The 22,755-nt window shown below is 43.7% G+C and overlaps 1 protein-coding gene across 3 annotated transcripts in view; it reads left to right on the top strand.

Moving 5' to 3' along the window:
* PITPNC1 (phosphatidylinositol transfer protein cytoplasmic 1) overlaps window positions 1-22,755 on the top strand; it is a 322,862-nt gene that overhangs the window by 290,344 nt on the left and 9,763 nt on the right. For all 3 annotated transcript variants that reach the window (XM_032241953.1, XM_032241951.1, XM_032241952.1), the window contains exons 7-8: window positions 7,117-7,272; window positions 11,514-11,577. In XM_032241953.1, coding sequence (XP_032097844.1) covers window positions 7,117-7,272; window positions 11,514-11,577 — 220 coding nt within the window. The remainder of the gene's footprint in view (window positions 1-7,116; window positions 7,273-11,513; window positions 11,578-22,755) is intronic.

Genomic DNA, 22,755 nt, shown 5'->3' on the forward strand with positions numbered 1-22,755 from the left:
GCCAAGCTGCAGGTTAAATCCTCAGACCAGACTGAGAACTGGTCTTTCCTCTGATCCCCGCCCTTCACCTATGTTACATATACCTGCTCTTTCCAAATTGGTTTTCTACACTGTCATGCCCACTTTTGAGTGGTATCTTCACTTTAACCTTCTTTGCATACTCACAAACCAATCAGCACACACTCCCTATTGTGAGCCCATAAAAGTCCCAGCATCAGCCATATTAGGGGACTTTCCCTGCTTTGGGGTTGGGAACTACCCCCGTATCCTCTCTTTGCTGAGAGCTTGCCTTTTGTTTAATAAATTATACTCCACTTACTCTTTGGTGTCCTCATGCCTAATTCTTCCTGGTTGTGAGACAAGAACTCGGAACTAGCTGAGCTAAGCAGCAGAAAAACTCCTGCATCACTGGTTTTTATTTTATTTCCCTGCCTCTGGTGCCTACCCACCTTGCTTTGTTTGCTGGGGTGTTTTTTTTTTTTTTTTGTCTCCTACATCTCTGGGTTACCAGGAACTTGGCCTCCTGCTTTCCTCTACTTGCTGGCTCTGTCCTATCCTTTACTTACTCAGTCGCTTACCCAAGCAGGAAGACCTCCACTTAGGTTCTCGAGGGTTTGCCTGTCCATATTCTGGCCAACAGCAGGTGGAAATCATGTCTTGTAAACCTCAAGATAGTCGTTTACGTGCAGTTAATATTACTCATTATTCCCATGACAGTGCTTGCAAAAAGGAAATAAATAATTATAATACTCATCTTGCTCCTTTGCCCAGGATGGAGTGCAGTGGCGCAATCTCAGCTCACTGCAACCTCCACCACCAGGGTTCAAGCAATTCTTATGCCTCAGCCTCATGAGTAGCTGGGACTGCAGGCGCGCACCACCACGCCCAACTAATTTTTTGTATTTTTAGTAGAGACAGAGTTTTGCCATATTGCCCAGGTTGGTCTCAAACTCCTGAGCTCAGGCAATCTGCCTGCCTCAACCTCCCAAAGTGCTAAGATCACAGGCATGAGCCACCACACCCGGCTGCTATGCCGTAAATCTGTCCATCACCTCCAAAAGTTGCCTTTTGCCCTCTGTTTTATTATTTTATTACTATCTTTTTACTCTGCCCTGGACTATAGGGTTGGATACATTACTTAAATGTTCCTTTGACTGCCTTGGGAAATGCAATAATGGCTAACATCAATTGAGTGCTTGCTATGGGCCAGGCCGTATGTTAGGCATTTTTCATGTATCATATTAATTTTATTATTATTTTTTGATACAGAGTCTCAATGACTCTGTTGCCAGCCTGGAGCACAGTGGCATGATCTCAGCTCACTGCAACCTCCACTAGGTTCAAGCGATTCTACTGCCTCAGCCTCCCAAGTAGCTGAGATTACAGGCACATGCCACCGCACCTGGCTAATTTTTGTATTTGTAGTAGAGATAGAATTTCATCATGTTGGCCAGGCTGGTCTCAAACTCCTGGCCTCAGGCAATCTGCTCACTTTGGCCTCCCAAAATCCTAGGATTATAGGCATGAGCCACTGCACCCAGTCTCATAAATCACATTCCTTTTTTATTTAAGATGGAGTCTCACTTTGTCATCCAGGCTGGAGTGCAGTGGCATGATCTCGACTCACTGCAACCTCCGCCTCCCGGTTTCAAGTGATTCTCCTGCCTCAGCCCTCCCGAGTAGCTGGGACTACAGGTCCCTGCCACTACGCCCGGCTAATTTTTGTTTGTATTTTTAGTAGAGACAGGGTTTTACTATGTTGCCCAGGCTGGTCTCGAACTCTTGACCTCATGATCTGCCCACCTTGGCCTCCCAAAGTGCTGGGATTACAGGCGTGAGCCACTGCACCCGTCAAATCACATTCTTAATTTGGCGTAGTCTTTCCAGGCCTATGCATATGATTTCAGTGGTAGTTTCTGGGTTGGTTTAGGCAATGGAAATGCAACATGGCAAAATTAATAGGGAAGATTCAGAAATGTCACCCACAATCAAGGTCGCCATCCCCTCCCTTCACAGAAGCCCCCACTCCCTTCAGATACTTATCAATCTCTTTTCCTTCCCCCTTCCCAGACTCTCTTTTGTCAATATTGTTCTACTCCATTAGCAAAACAGGCTTTATATTCTATTAATCAAATATTTGTCCCACTGGAGTCCCTTTGTCTCCTTACCCCCAGGCCCACTGTCTTCCTGCAGTAGAGACAAAAAAGGAAGGACTCTGAAGGAAGCTCAGGGAACCCAGACCTTCTGTGCAGGGATGAGTCTGTTCTGAGTGGAGGGAAGTGCTCTGTGACCACACACAGACCACACCCCTCCTACACCGCCGGTGGAAAGAAGTGTGGTCAAGATGGGAGGCAGTGCAGTACCTGGTTCCCATGGGGCACACTCAGGAAACACGTGCTCAGGATCATGACTGTTATCATATGACTTTGGTAGGACTATCAGCAAGCCCAGAGCCAGTGGGTGTCCTGAAAAATCCACCAAGGTAGCAACATAGCATTTTTTGGATTGTGTTTTCGTTTTTGTTTTTTTGAGATGGATTCTTGCTCTGTCGCCCAGGCTGGAGTGCAATGGCGCGATCTCAGCTCACTACAACCCCATTCTCCTGGGTTCAAGTGATTCTCCTGCCTGAGATTCCTAAGTAGCTGGGAGTACAGGCATACGCCACCACACCTGGCTAATTTTTTTTAGTAGAGACAGGGTTTCACCATGTTGATCAGGCTGGTCTCAAACTCCTGACCTCATGATCTGCCTGCCACAGCCTCCCAAAGTGCTGGGATTACAGGCATATTTTTGTATCTTTTGAATGTTTATGTCATTTACCTACCATAAAGCTCACCCTTTGAAAGCGTACAATTCAGCTGGGCGCGGTGACTCATGCCTGTAATTGCAGCACTTTGGGAGGCCGAGGCGGGTGGATCACCTGAGGTTGGGAGTTCAAGACCAGTCTGGCCAACATGGTGAAATCTCATCTCTACAAAAAATACAAAAATTAGCAAGGCATGGTGGTGCATGCCTATAACCCCAGCTACACGGGAGGCTGAGACAGGAGAATCGCTTGAACCCAGGAGGCAGAGGTTGCAGTGAGCTGAGATCGTGCCACTGCACTCCAGCCTGGATGACAGAGTGAAACTCTATCTAAAAGAAAAAAAAAACAACTAAGTGTACATTTCAGTGGTTTTTCATATATTTATTGAGTTATGAGCCATCATTTTAATCTAATTTTAGAATATTTTAATCACCCCAAAAGGAAACTTTGCTCCCGTTAGCAGTCATTCCCCATACCACTCCCTTCCCCCAGCTTTAGGCAACCACTAATCTACTTACTTTCTCTGTAGATTTGCCTCTTCTGGACATTTCATATCAGTGGAATTATACAGTGTGGCCTTTGGTGGCTGGCTTCTCTTAGTGTCATGTTTTCTGAAGTTCGTCAATGTTGGCACATATATCAGCACTTTATTTCTTCTTCTTTTAAAATTTCAACTTTTAGATATGGGGGTACATGTGCAGACTACTTACATGGGAATATTGCATCATGGAGTACTTATATGGAGTATGGATCTTGTCACCCTGTAGTGAGCATAGTACTCCATGCACATGATTTCATTCTTTTTTATGGCTGTGTAGTATTCCATGGACATCTAGATTGATTTCATGTTTTTGCTATTGTGAATGGCACAGTGATGAACATACAAGTGCATGCGTCTTTTTGGTAGAATGATTTATTCTCTTTTATGCATATGGGGTTGCTGGGATGAGTCGTAGCTCTGGTGCATATGTTTGTTGACCACTTGTATGTCTTTGAGAAGACTTCATTTTCTTCTTATGGCATAATAATATTTCATTATATGGATGTAACACATGTGTATCTGATGCAGGCCAGGCAAGCCCCCAAATGAGAGCTTAGCCCAGGAGATTCATGGCTTCACCCAGGAAAGAATTCCAGGGTGAGCCAGTGGTGTTAAAAGTTGAAGCAGTAGCTGCAGAGGTCCCGCTCCTTACAGAGCTGGGCTGCCCCCTGAGCAGTGTGCCCAGAATAGCAGCACAGAGGCAGCTCTGCGTTCATTTTATCCCCACTTTTAGTTATATGCAAATTAAGGGGTGGTTTATGCAGACATTTCTAGGATGCGGGTGGTAGCTTCCAAGTTGTCAGGTCATTGCCATGAAAAGGGGCAGTAACTTCCAATGTTGCCATGGTGATGGTAAATGACATGGCACACAGGTGGCCGTGGCTTACGGAAAGCTGCTTCCACCCTAGACCTGTTTTAGCTAGCCCTCAATTTGGTCCAGTGACCAAGCAAGCTTCTAGAGTCAAGTCTTCATTTCTCCTTTTTTTTTTTTTTTTTGAGATGGAGCCTTGCTCTATCACCCAGGCTGGAGTGCAATGGTACAATCTCGGCTCACTGCAACCTCCACCTCCCGGGTTCAAGCAATTCTCCTGTCTTAACCTCCCAACTAGCTGGAACTACAGGTGCGTGCCACCACACCCAGCTCAGTTTTTGTATTTTTAGTAAAGATGGGGTTTCACCATATTGGTCAGGCTGGTCTTGAACTCCTGACCTCAGGTGATCCACCCCTCTCAACCTCCCAGAATTCTGGAGATTACAGTTGTGAGCCACTGTGCCTGGCCTCATTTCTTCTTATGGCATAATAATATTTCACTGTATGGATATACCATCTATTCTGTATCTATTCATCAGTAATGTAGTTGCTGAGTAACTCTGTTTTAAGTTATCTGAGAAATCTCCAGACTGCTTTCCACAGTGTGGACAAATTTACATTCCCACCTACAGCGTATAAGCATTTTGTTTTCTCCATGGCCTCACCAGCATCTATTGTTTTCGACTTTTAATGATAGATGTTCTGGCTGGTGTGAGATGATATCTAATTGTGGTTTTGATTTGCATTTATCTGATGATTAGTGATACTAAGCATTTTTCCATGTTTGTTGGTGACCTGTATATCTTCTTTTAAGAAGACTTCATGGCTGGGCACGGTGGCTCACACCTGTAATCCCAGCACTTTGGGAGGTCAAGGTGGGCAGAAAAAAACGCTTTGCATCACTAAGCTGGTCTCAAACTCCTAGACTCAAGTGATTCACCTGTCACAGCCTCCCAAAGTGCTAGGATTACAGGCATGAGCCACTGCACCCAGCCTGCACACATGTTTTTGTGTAGATATGTGTTTTCAAGTCTCTTAGGCAGATATCTAGGAGTGGAATTGCTAGGTTAAATGGTAGCCCTATGTTTAATCTCTTGATGAGCTGCTGAAATGTTTTTCAAAGTGGCCACACTATTTATATTTCTGTCACAATGTATGAGAGAGTTCCAGTTTCTGAACATCTGTGATGTACCATACCCGAGACAGGGGAGGCTTCAGAAGCATAAAGGAGGAGCCCTCATTCTGAGCCACCTAGGAAAGGGTTCCTGGAGGGGTGACACTGAACTTTTTTTTTTTGAGACAGAGTCTCTCTGTTACCCCAGCTGGTGTGCAGTGGCACAGTCTCGGCTCACTGCAACGTCCGTTTTCTGGATTCAAGTGATTCCCTTGCCTCAGCCTCCCTAGTAGCTGGGATTACAGGCACGCATCACCACACCCAGCTAATTTTTTTGTATTTTTAGTAGAGACAGGCTTTCACCGTGTTACCCAGGCTGATCTCAAACTCCTAATCTCAAATGATCCACCCACCTTAGCCTCCCAAAGTGCTGGGATTACAGGCCTGAGCCATCATGCCTGTTCAAGTGTTTTTCCGTTTGTTTGTTTGAATACAGCTGGGGTCTTGCTATGTTGGCCAGGCTGGCCTTGAACTCCTGGCCTCAAGCAATTCTCCCACCTTGGCCTCACAAAGTGCTGGGATTAAAGGTGTAAGCCACTGCAGTAAGTCTTGAGTTAAGTCTTGAAGCATGGAAAGGAGAATCGGGCAGAGTGGAGGAGTTGGTGGGGGAGAAGGAACTTCAGAAAGGGGAACCAGTGCCTACCTAGGGGGTTCCAGAATCCTGGGGCTTTGGAGAATGGAGCCAGCAGGAGCTTCTTAAGGCTCACAAGAGAGGTGTGGCATTGGGAGGCTGGTCCAGAAAAGATGCCGAACAAAAATTAGCTGGGCATGTGGCAGGTGCCTATAATCCCAGCTACTCAGGGGGCTGAGGCAGGAGAATCACTTGAACCCAGGAGACGGAGGTTGCGGTGAGCTGAGATCAAGCCACTGCACTCCAGCCTGGGTGAGAGCGAGACTCAGTCTCAAAAACAACAACAACAAAAAACCCTTTTCCCTGTCTTTTTCAGTCTTGTAATGGAAGCATAACACAAATCTGAAGTGCAAAACTCAGTGAATGTATGCACATTACATCCAGATCAACATATAAGCATCCCAGAAGTTTCCTTCATGTCCCTTTGCACCAAACCCCTACTCCCCAGAGATTACTGCTTGTCTTTTATCACCATACATTAAAGTTTTGCTTGTTCTTGAACTTCAGTTTGAATCATACAATGTGTATGCTATTGCATTTGGCTACTTCTACCTAACATAGCATCAGTGAGAGTTGTACATGTTTTTGCATGCATCTGCCTTTTGTTCTTTTTCATTGCTGTGTAGTATTCCATTGGGCACCTAGACGAAATGTAGCTATCTGGTTTCTTGGTGATGAACATTTGGACTGTTTCCAGTTTTTGCCTACTGTATTTAAAGCTGTTGTGAGGCCAGAAGACATGGTGGTTCATACCTGTAATCCCAGTACTCTGGGAGGCCAAGGTAGGAGGATCACTTGAGGTGAGAAATTGGAGACCAGCCTGGGCAACATACTCAGACCCATCTCTACAAAGAAAGAAAAGAAAAAATTGAGACACAGTATAATTCACCCTTTTAAATAAATGTGCAAATCAGTGGTTTTTAGTATGTGTACAAGGTTCTGCAACTGTCACCACTGTCTAATACCAGAACATTTCATCACTCCAAGAGGAAATGTTATATCCATCCATAATCATTCTACATCCCTTCCTTTCCTCAACCCTTGTCAACTACAAATCTACTTTCTGTCTCTATGTATTTAATACTTATTCCTGACATTTACTGTCAATGGTCAAACTTTTAATATGTCAATTTATTTTATTTTTTTTTTCTAGGATCCTAAGCACTTCAAGTCAGAGAAGACAGGACGGGGACAGTTGAGGGAAGGCTGGAGAGACAGTCATCAGCCCATCATGTGCTCCTACAAGCTGGTGACTGTGAAATTTGAGGTCTGGGGGCTTCAGACCAGAGTGGAACAATTTGTACACAAGGTAAGAGGTCCAACAGCAGTTCCTGGGCTATGACAAGGTAACTGTCTATATTGCCAAGTTGGAGTGCATGATACACACAAGATACACAAGTACTACTCCAACATCTCGACACTGCATCTCAAAAACACCGTTTGAGCCAGTGGCAGTGGCTCATGCCTGTAATCCCAGCACTTTGGGAGGCCAAGGCGGGTGGATAACTTGAGGCCGAGAGTTTGAAAGCCTGGCAAATGTGGTGAAACCCCATCTCTACTAAAAATACAAAACATTAGCTGGGCATGGTGGTGGGTGCCTGTAACCCAGCTACTCAGGAGGCTGAAACAGGAGAATTGCTTGAACCTGGGAGGCAAAGGTTGTAGTAAGCCGAGATTGTGCTACTGCACTCCAGCCTGGGTGACAGAGCAAGACTCCATCTCAAAAATAATGATAATACACGCCTGTAATCCCAGCACTTTGGGAGGCCGAGGCAGGCAGATCACGAGGTCAAGAGATCGAGACCATCCCGGCCAACATGGTAAAACTTCGTCTCTACCTAAAATACAAAAATTTACTGGGCTTGGTGGCGCACACCTGTAGTCCCAGCTACTCGGGAGGCTGAGGCAGGAGAATTGCTTGAACCCGGGAAGCGGAGGTTGCAGTGAGCCAAGATCGTGCCACTGCACTCCAGCCTGGCGCCTGGTGATGGAGCAAGACTCTGTCTCAAATAATAATAATAATAATAAGGTTACCAAAGAATTGTTAACAGCCTCAGGATGTAGATTTCAATTATATACCCACTATGGCTAAACATGCTAATTTTCTAGCAGAAACCCACTTGGTGATTATTTATATTTTCTCAGGGTTTCTAACATGACTCTGTCCCTCATGGGAGAAAAAAATGGGAACTGCAGTGTTGAGCATTGCCCTTTGTAGCTGCTCTCATTTTCAAAAGAATAAATACTACCCAAATTGTCTCTACATTCCAGATAGGCTGGTTATCTGTTTATTTTTCCACTCAAAAACTGATAAAGAGTAGCTTTCCAAAATTATTTTGGAGTCACTGGAATTTAACCTTAATGGACTGAGCTTTTCATTACTTAGAGGGATTTGTGTATTGAGATTGGGGCCAATTGACAATAAAAAGTTTAATTCTGGAATTTAGATCCAAGAACTAAATTGCCAGTCTCTTGAACCCTCATAACTCAGGCTCACAGCAATGGCAGACTCTGGCACAAACTTGAGAGCCTGGGTGTCTTCTTCAACAGAGAAGTATCCTGCTCCTCTCCTGTGCTCCAGAACCCGTTCGGACAGCCAGGAGCCAGAATGAAATGTGATGCGTAGAAATCAAGCCGAAGGATCTCCTGTTTTCCTTCTGTGTCCTGATTATTGCCCGGGAAGTCAGTTGCAGCTCCCAAAGTAAATGTTTTCCAGCCTCAGCTCTGTGTCTATCTAAGGCAGTATCTTCCTTGGTTTCCCACAGCATCCCTTTTTGTGTATGGCTTTTTAGGGTGAAAAGACCTCCTCTTACTAGGGCCACTATCATAGTGCTTTTTTGGTTTGGTTTGGTTTTTTCAGACGGAGTCTCAATCTGTCGCCAAGGCTGGAGTGCCGTGATGCGATCTCGGCTCATTGTAACCTCTGCCTCCCAGGTTCAAGCAGTTTTTGTGCCTCAACCCCCTGAGTAGCCAAGGCAAAGTTGTATACTACCACACCTGGATAATTTTTGTATTATTAGTAGAGATGGGGTTTCACCATGTTAGCCAGACTAGTCTTGAACTCCTGACCTCAGGTGATCTGCCCACCTTGGCCTCTCAAAGTGCTGGTATTACAGGCATGAGTCACCGCGCCCAGCCTCATAGTGTGCTTTATTTCCACTCACAAAGCATATTTATCAAAGGCAGAGGTATCAGTTAAAAAGAGAATAATACAAAAGAAAAATAAGGCTGGGTGCAGTTCACACCTGTAATCCCAGCACTTTGAAAAGCTGAGGCAGGCAGATCACTTGAGGTCAGGAGTTCAAGATCTGCCTGGCCAACATGGTGAAACCCTGTCTCTACTAAAAATACAAAAATTAGTCGGGCATGGTGGTGAGCACCTGTAGTCCCAGCTACTCGGGAGGCTGAAGCAAGAGAATCGCTTGAACCTGGGAGGCAGAGGTTGCAGTGAGCCAAGGTCACGCCACTGCACTGCAGCCTGGATGACAGAGCAAGACTCCATCTCCAAAAAATAATAATAATTAAAATTTAAAAGGGTATATTTAGATTGCCCCAGGGCCCATTGTGTTTCTCTTCTCACAGATGACTCAGGCTAGCTTTGAGAATCTATTTCTTGAAAATACCTGTGAGATTGATGCCTTGCCCTTTCCAAATATAATGAAATGTTATCGACACTCCAGAAACACACCTGCTCTGGCACGTGAGTCGCTAATGAGTATCTGAGGCTAGCATTTGCATGGGTTGAAGGTGCCAGGGATGCCTTTCTCTAAACACCTTTGTTTTTTTAAGAATCTATTCACAGTTAAGGGGGAAAAAATGTTCGAACGCGAGCCATTAGCACGTTATTGAATTCTTGTTTCCAGTCGACAGCTGTGTTGTGCTTCGTGTAATAGGGTACATTTACTGATGCTTCAATGCTGTTCTTTTGATTTCCATGAATTTGACACACTCAGCACTCAAGTGTGTATGGCTGCGTGTTGTTTCTTGTATTCATTATGTGTTTCCTATTTCCAAGTCATAAAAGCCTCACTAGATATCCAGGGGCCTGGAGTAATAAACACTTCATTGTAAATGCTTTCCTTGTTTCTGCAAATTCACCAAATTAGAATCCTCCATTTATTGAAACATGCTTGAACCTTCCACGGAGGTTTTTGACAATCACTGGATTTGTTTGGAAGGAAGAAAGGAATGTTGGAGGGACTGTGAGTATCCAAGAAATGTAAAAAGACATATTTACACAGGATGGAAATTAATACCATGAACTAAAACGCATGAACAGTAACACACACACACACACACACACACACACATAAATAGTATATGTTATTTTCTTTAGCCTTCTATCGCCATTACTTGTTACCATAAGAAACAATTTCATTTCTTTTGTCTCCAATCAAGCTTATCATTCCATTATGTTCTATTCTAGTTCAGGTCTCTTTTTTTATCCTTTCAATGATAGTTAAAATAAACTGCCTTTTTTTCCCCCCTTCTATTACCTGAAAGTCAAACCTAAAAGGATATTTACTTATCTTGTATCTCACACATTCGTTTATTTTTGTTTAAAAGCTGAATCAATATTTATTTTTAAAATAATTTTTGTGGGTACATAGTAGGTGTATATATTTAGGGGGTACATGAGATATTTTCATAAGGCATGCAATGTGAAATAAGCGCAGCGTGAGGAATGGGATATCATCCCCTCCAGCATTTATCCTTTATGTTACAATCCATTTATGCTCTACGTTATTTTTCAATGTACAACCCAAAAATTGAATCAGGCTGGGTGAGGTGGTTCACATCTATAATCTCAGCACTTCAGGAGGCCGAGTCAGTTGAATTGCTTGAGGCCAGGAGTTCGAGACCAGCCTGGACAGCATGGCAAAACCTTGTCTGTTCTACAAATACAAAATTAACCAGGCATGGTGGTGCACACCTGTGGTCCCAGCTACTCAGGAGGCCGAGGCACAAGCATCGCTTAAACCTAAGAGGCGGAGGTTGCAATGAGTTGAGATTGCACCTCTGTCTCAAAAAAAAATAAAAAAGAATATTTAGGATATGTCATCAGAGAAGAGGGCGTGTTAAGTTCTCTTTACTTAGAAGGGACTTGCTGCCTAGAAAAGTGTTCGAGGTTTCCAACATGTATGACCTCCTGGCACCGGTGAGACATACCCTCCCATAGATGAAAAATAGATGCTGTTTTAGTTACAGATAAATGGAGAGAAAAACTTCAAGGTAATTAACCTAGAGATTTATTTGCATCACTGCTGTGTGACTGCCAAGTATTTGTCATTAGTTTGTACACAGACCCAGCCCTACTCTCAAATAAGACAAGGAGATGAATATACTGCAAGTGTACGTTCAGCCTGGGAAGGGCTGGAGGTGTGCGAGCACTATAGGACCTACAGGCAGCCTGTAATTGTCATCACCTGCGGACAGAGGGATTGAGAAACTCTGTAATCACCAAGATTCCCAGAATTGGTAACAACCCTGTCTTCCAGGTAGTTTTCATCAAAGATTCTATTATTTCAATCTCCTTCTTTTACTTTTTAGGTGGTCCGAGACATTCTGCTGATTGGACATAGACAGGCTTTTGCATGGGTTGATGAGTGGTATGGTAAGTCAATTTCTCCAAAGTAACTTGTAGAACAACTTCATGTTGACTTGGGCTTTCTGTCCATTTGGCTTCAACAGCTACCTAGAAGGACAACAACAAAGGCAAGGCCACTGCTTCCTGTGTTGGAAATAGCCCTGTCTGCCAGGCATAATGAAGATGTAATTATAGAAGCTTGCTCTAAAATAACTACAGAATTATTGACTAAGTAGGAACCTCAGGATGTTTGATGCTTACATAGTTGATACGCATGGCTCCATCATTCTCTGTTAGATGCGTTTCAAACCCATCCTAATTTATCCCTAACTTCAAGATCAAAGCTCTCTGAAGCATCCTGTCAAGTAAAAGCAGTCCTTTGATTCAGAGAACACTTGAAACTATCCCTCACCAAATATATACAGGTTATGCAAGAATTCAAGGGCAGACAGAGGCATAGGTGCCCCGTTCATCCTAATTGAAACTATTGTTCTGGCTTTTTTTTTTTTGAGATCGAGTTTCACTCTTGTTGCCCAGGCTGGAGTGCAATGGTGCAATCTTGGCTCCCTGCAACCTCCACCTCCTAGGTCCAAGTGATTCTCCTGCCTCAGCCTCCCAAGTAGCTAGGAATACATGCATGGCCACCACACCTGGCTAATTTTGTATTTTTAGTAGAGACGGGGGTCTCTCCATGTTGGTCAGGCTGGTCTTAAACTCCCAACCTCAGGTGATCCTCCCACCTCAGTCCCCAAAGTGCTGGGATTACAGGCGTGAGCCACCGCACCCGGACTGTTCTGGCTTTTTTGTTCATGATCTGGGAAGAGTTAAACAAGTTCTACACATTTCCAGCAAATGAAAACAAGGTTAGCTTCATTCATGATGGATGGACCGTTCTTCCCAGGTCCTCAGCAGTCTTGTCTTGTCCACATGAATTTTCTGCACTCCCAGAATCAGTCATCAGATGGCTACTGTCCTTGGCTATAAATAGAAAGGAACACGCCCCACTGGTGGCTTAGGTTAGATCTGATTTTCAGGTCGATTGTCTAATGAAATGCCCTCCTCCTTGGCCTTTTCCTAAGTCACATTAAATTTATTCTGAGTATAACCTAGACTGCATTTTGGTCCTTTTCTGTCATTGTTCCACCAACTCCCTCCCTTCCCTTAGCAGAAGGTACCAAAGTAAAAGGACACGTTGGATGGAAGGGGCAAGACAGTGATTATGATTAATATCGTTAGCTATTTCTGAGCCACATTTAAAAGGCGTGGTTCTATAAACTACAGGCTTTTCTTTTTCGTTGTTGGTTTTTGTTTTTTTGTTTCCTTTTGCAGTTTTCCCAGATCTGCACCTCTGAAGAGCAAATGCACCTTCCTGGGTTTGTCCAAATGCAGATCATTTACGCTCCCTTATCACACACCCACAGAATGCCGCGCTCATGCCGCAAAAGCACTGGCTTGCCGCATTGTCATGAAGTCTCCCAGAGACCTGTCTATTTCTAGTTGTCTTTTGTGAGGCAGGCAGGAGAGTCTCCTGTGATTACTTCCTCTGAGCCTTAAATAAATCTTTCTGGTTGTTTTTTTCTGGGGAGCTTTTCTTCGATTCTCAGAGGAAGCACAGACCCCAAAAAAGGATAAGAACTTCTGGTCTCTCCCAGCTTGTGCTCCTCAGAGCTCATGGTTTCCTTGCTACCAACACCAAGGGAATATCAAAAGGATATTTAAAGACTTATAGGTGTGGCTGGGCACCGTGGCTCACTCCTGTAATCCCAGCACTTTCGGAGGCCGAGTTACATGAAATCACCTGAGGTCAGAAGTTCAAGACTAGCCTGGCCAACATGGTAAAACCCCATCTCTACTAAAAATATTAAAAAATTAGCTGGTGTGGTGGCACATGCCTGTAATCCCAGCTACTCGGGAGGCTGAGGCAGGGGAATCGCTTGAACCCAGGAGGCGGAGGTTGCAGTGAGCCGAGATCGCGCCATTGCACTTCAGCTTGGGCAACAAGAGCAAAACTCCCTCTCAAAAAAAAACAAAGAATCATAGGTGCAAACTGATTAGAAGTTTAGCAAATGGAGAGGCACCTGAAGGGCCACAAATCTGCTACTTTGAAAACCAACAGACAGGGCACTCTCTGTTGCCAGAATGCCAAAGAAGACTGAAGACTTTTCAGCTAAAAGAATAGCCAGGCTCTGATCAAGAAGACAGAGTAGTAAAGAGGCTTTGATTAGAGAAAGGATATAGGAAGAAAACCCAATATGGGTGGGTACCTACTAAATGAAAGGCCAGGAAGGGGATGGAGCCTGACTTTTCCATCTCAGCTGAGCCTAGGGCAAGGAAAAGACTTAGGGACTTCTAATAAAAATTGGGAAAAAAAAATTATTCCAGGCACGGTAGCCTGTAATCCCAGCACTTTGGGAGGCCTAAGATGGAGAATCACTCGAGCCCAGGAATTTGAGACCAGCATGGGCAACATAGCAAGACCTCATCTCTATAAAATAAATAAATAAAATTAGCCAGGTGCATGCCTATAGTCTTAGCTACTCAGGAGACTGAGGTGAAAAGATCACTTGAGCCCAGGAGCTGGAGGCTGCAGTGAGCTATGATCGCACCACTGTGCTCTAGCTTGGGTGACTGAGCAAGACTACATCTCTTAAGAAAAAGAAAGAATTCTCAGATTATAACGGGAGCCCAAAGCTAGAATAATGTATCAAAGGAGACAGGAGATCTCCACGAGAACATTTATTTACTTAGGATGCATGAAGTAGAGGCATTTAACAACTAAGGAGTCTATTGTGCAAAAAGCCTTTTCCTTACCTGAGCACAAAACAGTGTGGGCTTAGTGAATGTGGATCATTAGGAAGCCTTGCACTCCCCATAGCGGCTCTCCCCCTGCATACACTGACACAACCCCAACCAAAACAAGCCGCCTTTTCACTCAGCAAGGGTCTGAGAACTACACCATTAATTTCATGTAAGCTACTGCAAGGATCAGCACCCACAGCTGAGCTGCTGACCAGGCAAACAGTGGCTCCTTCATCACATAGATGCAGACACTGAGTGAATCAAATGAATGGAAATGGCTCCTGCCCACAGAGTGCCTTCTCAGTCCTGTATTCAAAGTAATTCTGGGAACTGTGGGCCATGTGTGCCACTGGTACCCAGGCTAAGCGCCCACCAGCATTATCTTTCCACCCCATTCTGGGGTACCTGAAGTGGCTTATTTTCATTTGATCTGGACAGGCTCAGTGAGGCTCTCATTAGTAAACGTGGAAAAGGTCCAAAATAAATCCTTGCCTATAGCTATAGCTTCTAGCACTGGTTCTCAAAGTAAGGTCCCTGGACCGGCAACATCACCATCCCTTGGGTGCTTGTTAGAAATGCGTATTCTCAGGCCCCTCCCCAAACCTACTGACTCAGAAACTCTGAGGGTCTAGCCCAGCAATTGTTTTAACAGACCTTCCAGATGGTTATGTTGCTGGCTCGTTTAAAAACCACTGGCGTATAGCATGGGCTGTAAACCAGACTAAGACATTGGGCTGTAAGGACAGCTTAATTCATTCAATCCAAATAGGTTAACTAGAGAATCATAGCTCTCTACAGGATCAACCACACTCCAGTCTGGGCAACAGAGCAAGTCTTTGTCTCTAAAAAACAAAAACTAAGTAAAAAGATGATTGCAGGAACCCAAATTCTTACAACTCTGATTCCTTGTGAGAATTAGAAAAAAGCTCACCTTTAGTGAGATGAATTAGAAAAAGATGCCCCTTCTGGGCAGACTCAGCAGGTGCTCTGGACTTGGGGCTGAATTTTAGCCCCATTGGCCTCCTCTGCTGTGTGTTCATACAGTGCACAAACTGTACACGCTGACGCATGGGCAGCCCTAGATGTCTTTCTCTCTAATTAGACTCACCACCTCCAGTGCTTAATTAAGAGGCAAGAAAAAAAGGACATTGTTGAGGGTAGTGATCATTTGTCAGCCAAGGATTAATTTTGTATCTCTTCTGAGTTTCAGCATTTGGCTGTCATGAAACTGTTTCCCTAAAGAGATTTGATTCTGCTCATGTTCATTGTAAAGTGTAACCATTTCCATGTTGGAGGAGTTGAGTGTGTCTTTCAAAGCCCTGATTGGTCTTTATCCACGAGCCCTGGGTCTCTCTGCATGACTAGAACACTAATCAGAGAAATAACAACAACATATTTCAGGAGATGGGGTAAGAGGGAAGGTGGATAAAAATAGGCAGCCCAGCCTCACAGAGGCATGGTTTTGCTTTACAAATCTGACAGTGTTTTGAGAAAGGAACACAGAACATTGCCAGAAGGAGCCTGTGATTGAGTTGAACCTCACGAATGTCTTTGAAAACCTGACTCTAACCAAAAAGTATGAGGGAGGGTGAGTTCTGGCTGGCGTAGATGACACTGCCTCATAAAAGTGACTTAGAAATCTGCCTGGAGTCCCTAGAGCAGGTCTAACAATGAGTGAAGCAAGATTAAGGTGGAGAAATAAGCCTGCTAGGGGTTACATTCGCTGGTTGAGTTCACCAAGCCAGCATTTTCCAGTGCAACATTTTATGTGTATGTGTGCTTATATTCGTTTAGCTGGGGAGAGAATCTATAACTTTCCATCAGATTTTCAGAGGAACCTGTGAACCCTTCCCCTGCCTACTCCCTGCTCCCAATTAAAAACTACAGGGAAAAAAAAAAAAAAAAGTCACAACTGTAAGGCCAGGCATGGTGGCTCACGCCTGTAATCCCACCGCTTTGGGAGGCCAACGCAGGCAGATCACCTGAGGTCAGGAGTTGAAGACCAGCCTGGCCAACGTAGCGAAACTCCATCTCTACTGAAAATACAAAAATTAGCCAGCATGATGGTAGACACCTGTAGCCCCAGCTACTCAGGAGGCGGAGGCAGGAGAATCACTTGAACCCAGGAGGCAGAGGTTGCAGTGAGCTGAGATCGCGCCATTGCACTCCAGGTTGGGCGACAAGAGTGAAACTGCATCTCCAAAAAAAGAAAAATCACAACTATAGATTACAGCTCTAAATCTTACTGGTCTCAATTATGTAGAAAAGGTATACACCATGCCTTGAGGATTGGCTACTTTTGCTGCAAAAAAATTGAGTCTCCCTAAGCTTTTTGAAAGAAGCATGTATTGAATTTATAATCATTTTAAAAGGTTTAAAAAATGGCTTTTTTCAAAGGATGGCCACCATTTTGCTGGAGCCAAATGAGTGTCCGTTCTTATTTACGATTTCTGGAGCCTCCCTGCCTCAACTACTTGTTCAAGACTTTGATTTTGACTTAGAACGATGTAAAAGAGACTTCTGTTTTGGTGAAGGAGCCTGAAAGCGAAGGGAAATGTTTGTAGGGGGAAATAAAATATGATGTGCCATTGCACAGGTCATTGAGTTAGAACATAAGACTCCCCTTTTTAAAATTTTGCTGCTGCAACTGTGTGGTACAATGAAGGAAAATGCACGCTTGTAGATGCCTTGTTCAGGGGCATTCGTAGTTTTCACGTATGTTCAACTGACCTCCATCCTAAAGGCCTTTTCATATGATCTTGCCTCCACTTCCTGTGAAATCAACCTCCTTTCTTTAAAAATACAATGATCAAAAGAAAATTGCCACCATCGACGAAGCTAAAAGACTAGGGGAAAACATTTGCACCATATGTCGTCAACAGGAATACAATCTACAATATATAAAGAGGTCCAATACATTGAAAAATTGACCAGGTATGGTAGCTCACACCTGTAATCTCAGCACTTTGGGAGGCCAAGGTAGGAGGATCACTCGAGCCCAGGAGTTTGAGACCAGCCCTGGCAACATAAGGAGACTCTATCTCTACAAAAAATTTAAAAATTCGCTGGACATGATCGTGTGCCTGTAGGCCCAGCTGCTTGGGAGGCTGAAGTGGATCACTTGAGTCTGGGATGTCAAGGCTACAGTGAATCCTCGCCACACCACTGCACTCCAGCCTAGGTGACAGAGTGAAAGCCTGTCTCAAAAAAAAAGAAAAAAGAAAAAAAAATCCAATAACTCAACAGGAAAATGTTAAAGGACATGAATAAGTAAATCATAGAAGAAGAAATGCAAACGGCCAATAAACTTCCTACTAATCACAAGAAATGTAATGAGAAAAACAAGAAGCTAGGCCGTTTGCCTGTCTGATAGCAAAAATGTAAGAGTGATTGTATCCAGTTTTCAATATAAAATGATAATCTGATTTTATAAAATATACCATAGAAATGATAAGCACAAACAACCCATAACCCAGCCAATCCACTTCCAGAATTTTATTCTGGAATACACATGAGGCCAGGGACAGTGGTTCACACTGATAATCCCAGCACTTTGGGAGGCCAAGGTGGGCAGATCACTTGAGGCCAGGAATTCGAGACCAGCCTGGCCAAAATGGAGAAACCCCATCTCTACTAAAAATACCAAAAAGTTAGCTGGGCGTGGAGGCACGTGCCTATAATCCCAGCTACTCAGAAGGGTGAGGCAGGAGAATCACTTGAACCCAGAGGCAGAGGTTGCAGTGAGCTGAGATGGCACCACTGCACTCCAGCCTGGGAAACAGAATGAGACTCTGTCTCAGAAAAGAAAAAAAGAGGCCTGGCGCTGTGGCTCACACCGGTAATCCTAGCATTTTGGGATGCTGAGGCAGGTGGATCACCTGAGTTCAGGAGTTCAAGACCAGCCTGGCCAACATGGTGAAACTGTCTCTACTAAAAATATAAAAAATTAGCCAGGCGTGGTGGCAGGCACCTGGAATCCCAGCTACTTGGGAGGCTGGGGCAGGAGAATCACTTGAACCCTGGAGGCAGAGGTTGCAGTGAGCCAAGATCACACCAGCCTGGGCTGCAAAAGTGAAACTCTGTCTCAAAAAGAAAAGAAAAGAAAAAGAAATATAAATGTGCTCATGAATACATGTACAACATGTACAAAGCTATTCTGTGTGGCGGTGTTCATAAAAGCTAAAAATTAGTCTCAGTGTAAATGTTTACTAACACAATTATCAATTAACAAATCCCCGGAGAACAGAGCCTCTTTGCCAAAGTGGAGCTGATGGTTGAGGAGGAGATTTTGGCCTCAGCCCATCACCGGTAGAGAAGAACGTTGTACTCAGGCCCCACTCAATATGACCTCACATCCTGAGATAGGAGTCTGGGATCTGTTCTCGCCTCACCTGAAAGAGAGCACAAAAGAGAAGGAAAGAAACAGCCTCTCCAGAGGGCAAGGAAAGGAAATGTCCCACTGAAATACAGTGAGCAGGGCATTTGTGGCCCCAGAAATACTTCCCAAGGCTGTTTAACCTCCGATAGCAAAGTCTCAAAGATATTAGGATGTACTTTCTTTATCAGAAGAAATACTCTACCAGTTCCAATATTCTCTTAAATTAGGCAATTATCCCTGTATTGCTGGCTTAAGGAGTCTTTATGTAGGAAACCTTATTTAGGAAGAGTAAATTATGACCTTTCACAATCTATAAGTTAAGAGCTGATTGTTTACCAATGTATTTGCAGAATAATTGACATAGGCTTCCTTTAATTAAGAGTTTGATACATATAAACATTTGTTTGCTGGAAGCAAAGAAGTCTGAACCTAAATTGTTAGAAGTCACTCTGATCGTTGAAAATCAATCAGTAATGAACATGAATCATCATTACTGTATACCCTGTCCTTGGGCACATGTAATTGAATTTCCTAAAACATTGATTTCTATATAGATTTTGAGGTCACATATGTTGCAAAAGCTGGACAGTGCATTTCACCAGCTAACCTGAACTGGAGCATTTTCCCTTGATTAGGATTTCCATAAATTACTGAGAAATACTGAAAATATTTACATCATGTTCATACACATTTATAGTCTGTAAGGATATTTCAGGATTTAGACAAACATATTTTGCTTCAGCACAGCAGGGACCGAATTATCACCATCTTTTAGAGAGCAACTCTACGAGGAATGTTCATTCCTATGTGGCCAAATTGGGAGATTTTCTTTTATAGAATTTTCTGAAATTTAGTTTTTTAACTCTTTCTTTAAAAAAATAATAAGGGAGGGCTGGGCACGTTGGTGGCTCACACCTGTAATCCCAGCACTTTGGGAGGCCAAGGCAGGCAGATCACTTGAGGTCAGGAGTTCACGACCAGCCTGACCAACATGGTGACACCCCATCTCTACTGAAAATACGTAAATTAGCCAGGCATGGTGACGCACACCAGTAATCCCAGCTACTCGGGAGGCTCCAGCGGGAGAATCCCTTGAACCTAGGTGGCGGAGGTTGCAGTGAGCTGAGATTATACCAGTGCACTCTAGCCTGGGCAACAGAGTGACACTCTGTCTTAAAAAACAACAACAGGGAATTATGTTTCAGAAATTCTGGAAAGTGGCCGGGCGCGGTGGCTCAAGCCTGTAATCCCAGCACTTTGGGAGGCTGAGGCGGGTGGATCACGAGGTCGAGATCGAGACCATCCTGGTCAACATGGTGAAACCCCGTCTCTACTAAAAATACAAAAAATTAGCTGGGCATGGTGGTGCGTGCCTGTAATCCCAGCTACTCAGGAGGCTGAGGCAGGAGAATTGCCTGAACCCAGGAGGCGGAGGTTGCGGTGAGCCGAGATCATGCCATTGCACTCCAGCCTGGGTAACATGAGTGAAACTCCGTCTCAAAAAAAAAAAAAAAAAAATTCTGGAAAGTATCTTTTCCTTAACAATTCCAAATTGATGGTATCCATCTCATAATCATCCAAAGTAATCGTTTTTTTTTTGTTTGTTTTTGAGACGGTCTTGCTCTGTCGCTCAGGCTGGAGTGTGGTGGCATGATCTTAGCTCACTGCAGCTTCCACCTCTTGGGTTCAAGCAATTCTCGTGCCTCAGCCTCCCCAGTAGCCAGGGTTACAGAGGTGTGCCACCACGCCTGGTTAATTTTCCTATTTTTAGTAGAATAGGGTTTCACCATGTTGGCCAGGCTGATCTCTAACTCCTGGCCCCAGGTGATCCGCCCACCTCAACCTCCCAAAGTGCTGAGATTACAGGCATGAGCCACCATGCCCAGCCCAAAATAATAGATTTTTAAAGATTTTTTTTTCTTTTACACAAGCAATGCATATATGATGTAGAAATTTTCAAAAATGTCCATAAGCAAAAAGAAGGAAATGAAAATTACCTATAATTATTATTATTTTTTTTTTTGAGACAGAGTCTCACTCTGTCACCCAGGCTGGAGTGCAGTGGCACAATCTCAGCTCACTGCAACCTCCGCCTCCCAGGGTCAAGCAATTCTCCTACCTCAGCCTCCCAAGTAGCTGAGATGACAGGCACGCACCACCATGCCCAGCTAATTTTTGTAGAAAATTACCTGTAATTCTAACTCTTCAAAATAATCACTTTTAACATGTTGAAATATATCCTTTCAGTGTTTTTTTTTTAATGTAGATAATGGTTTTCTGACTAAATTAATTTCATATCCTATGTAGTTTTTTTTTTACCTCCTATTTTTTATTTAACAATAGATCAAGGATATCTCTCTAGTATTAACTATTCTTCTACTTAATTTGTAATGATTGCATAGTGTTCTCAGTCCCCTGGGTTGTTTTCAATTTTTCATTATTATGAACAAGGCAGAAATGAAAATCTTTGTTGTTAAACCCTTTTTCACATTCATAAAATTGATACATCTTTGAAAGTCCATAGTCACCAAGTTTAAGCCCCTATCTTGACATTGAGCTAATTAAAGATAAAGTATGATTTCTGTTGGGATTCACTAGAACAAAAAAAGCTATAACTCCTTGGCTTTTCTTTTCCAAATTATTGTCATGCCTGTTGGGGTGGTCGGGGGCAGCCCTAATGACATATGTAGAGAGAAACTTCTTTAGATTTTCAACTCGTAGCTAAAAATGATCGTCTAATATTTATTTCAGATATATTTGTGTTTAAGAAATGTTGATAAGCAGCCATTGAAAGTAGAGTGATTGTACTGAAAGAATGTATTGTGATTATTAACTAAGATGCATTCGTTCTCATCATAAAGCAGCATGGTTACCTCAATTTTCTAAAAGAAAAGCATGCTCCTTGCTTGGCCAAGCTGCTGCTTAGCGTTCTTGATACTTCCATTGCTTATGGACCACATTTTTGATTGAGGATTTCCAGGTATACCTGGGAATCATCTGCTGCATAAAATAGTCCAGGTCTGGATTCAGAGGCACACACCATCTTGGTCCCAGACCGCAGTGAATTAAATCATAAACTCCTGGCAGATCTGCCCTTTGGAGATGAAGAGAGCCTCACATGACCCATGGATTGATATAAAAAGACACCAAACCACATGATGCAGAAAATACTTGAGGAGAAATTCCAGCTGTGAATGCCCACTCTAAATCCCCACTAAGCCAATTAGTGGTCAGGGTGGCCGAGTAAGCACTGTTCAGCATACCATCAGTGGTAAAGAGGCATGAAGTTAAGTTCTGCCAAGAAAGTAACAGAGGAATGCCTACCTGGGAATACTGCTGATAAAATGTAAAATAACCAAGCAGTGGGGTAGGGGTGGGGGATAAAATGCCAGAAGTATTTAAATTTCATTTTTATGTATTTCACATACCGAAGCTAGATGAGTTCCTTATTTAAGTTTTTGTTTTGTTTTGTTTTTGAGACAGGGTCTCGCTCTGTCGCCCAGGCTGGAGTGCAGTGGTGCAATCTTGGCTCACTGCAACCTGTGCCTCCTGGGTTCTAGTGATTCTCCTGCCTCAGCCTCCTGTGTAGCTGGGATTACAGGTGCCCACCACCACATCCAGCTAATTTTTGTGTTTTCAGTAGAGACAGGGTTTCACCATGTTGACCAGGCTGGTCTCAAACTCCTGACTTCAACTGATTCACCTGCCTCAGCTTCCCAAAGTGCTGGGATTGTACGCATGAGCCACCATGCCTGGCCTTAAAATCGTTATCAGTTGGGTTAAGACAGGGTTTCTCAACTTTGGTACTATGGACATTTTGGACCACATTTTTTGTTGGGAGCTGGGGGTCCTGTGCATTGTAGAATGCTCCACAGTGCCCCTGGCATCTGCCCACTGGATCCCAGTAGCACCCCTTCCCTGGTTCTAACAACCAAAAATGTCACAAAATTGTCCCCCGTTGAGAACTACTGGATTAAGAGATCATTATCCTGAAAAATTGCAGACTTGGGCCAAAAATCATGTCATGT

This window comes from Sapajus apella, unplaced genomic scaffold (genome assembly GCF_009761245.1).
Source record: "Sapajus apella isolate SASKATOON/1434 unplaced genomic scaffold, GSC_monkey_1.0 scaffold48, whole genome shotgun sequence".
NCBI lineage: Eukaryota > Metazoa > Chordata > Mammalia > Primates > Cebidae > Sapajus > Sapajus apella.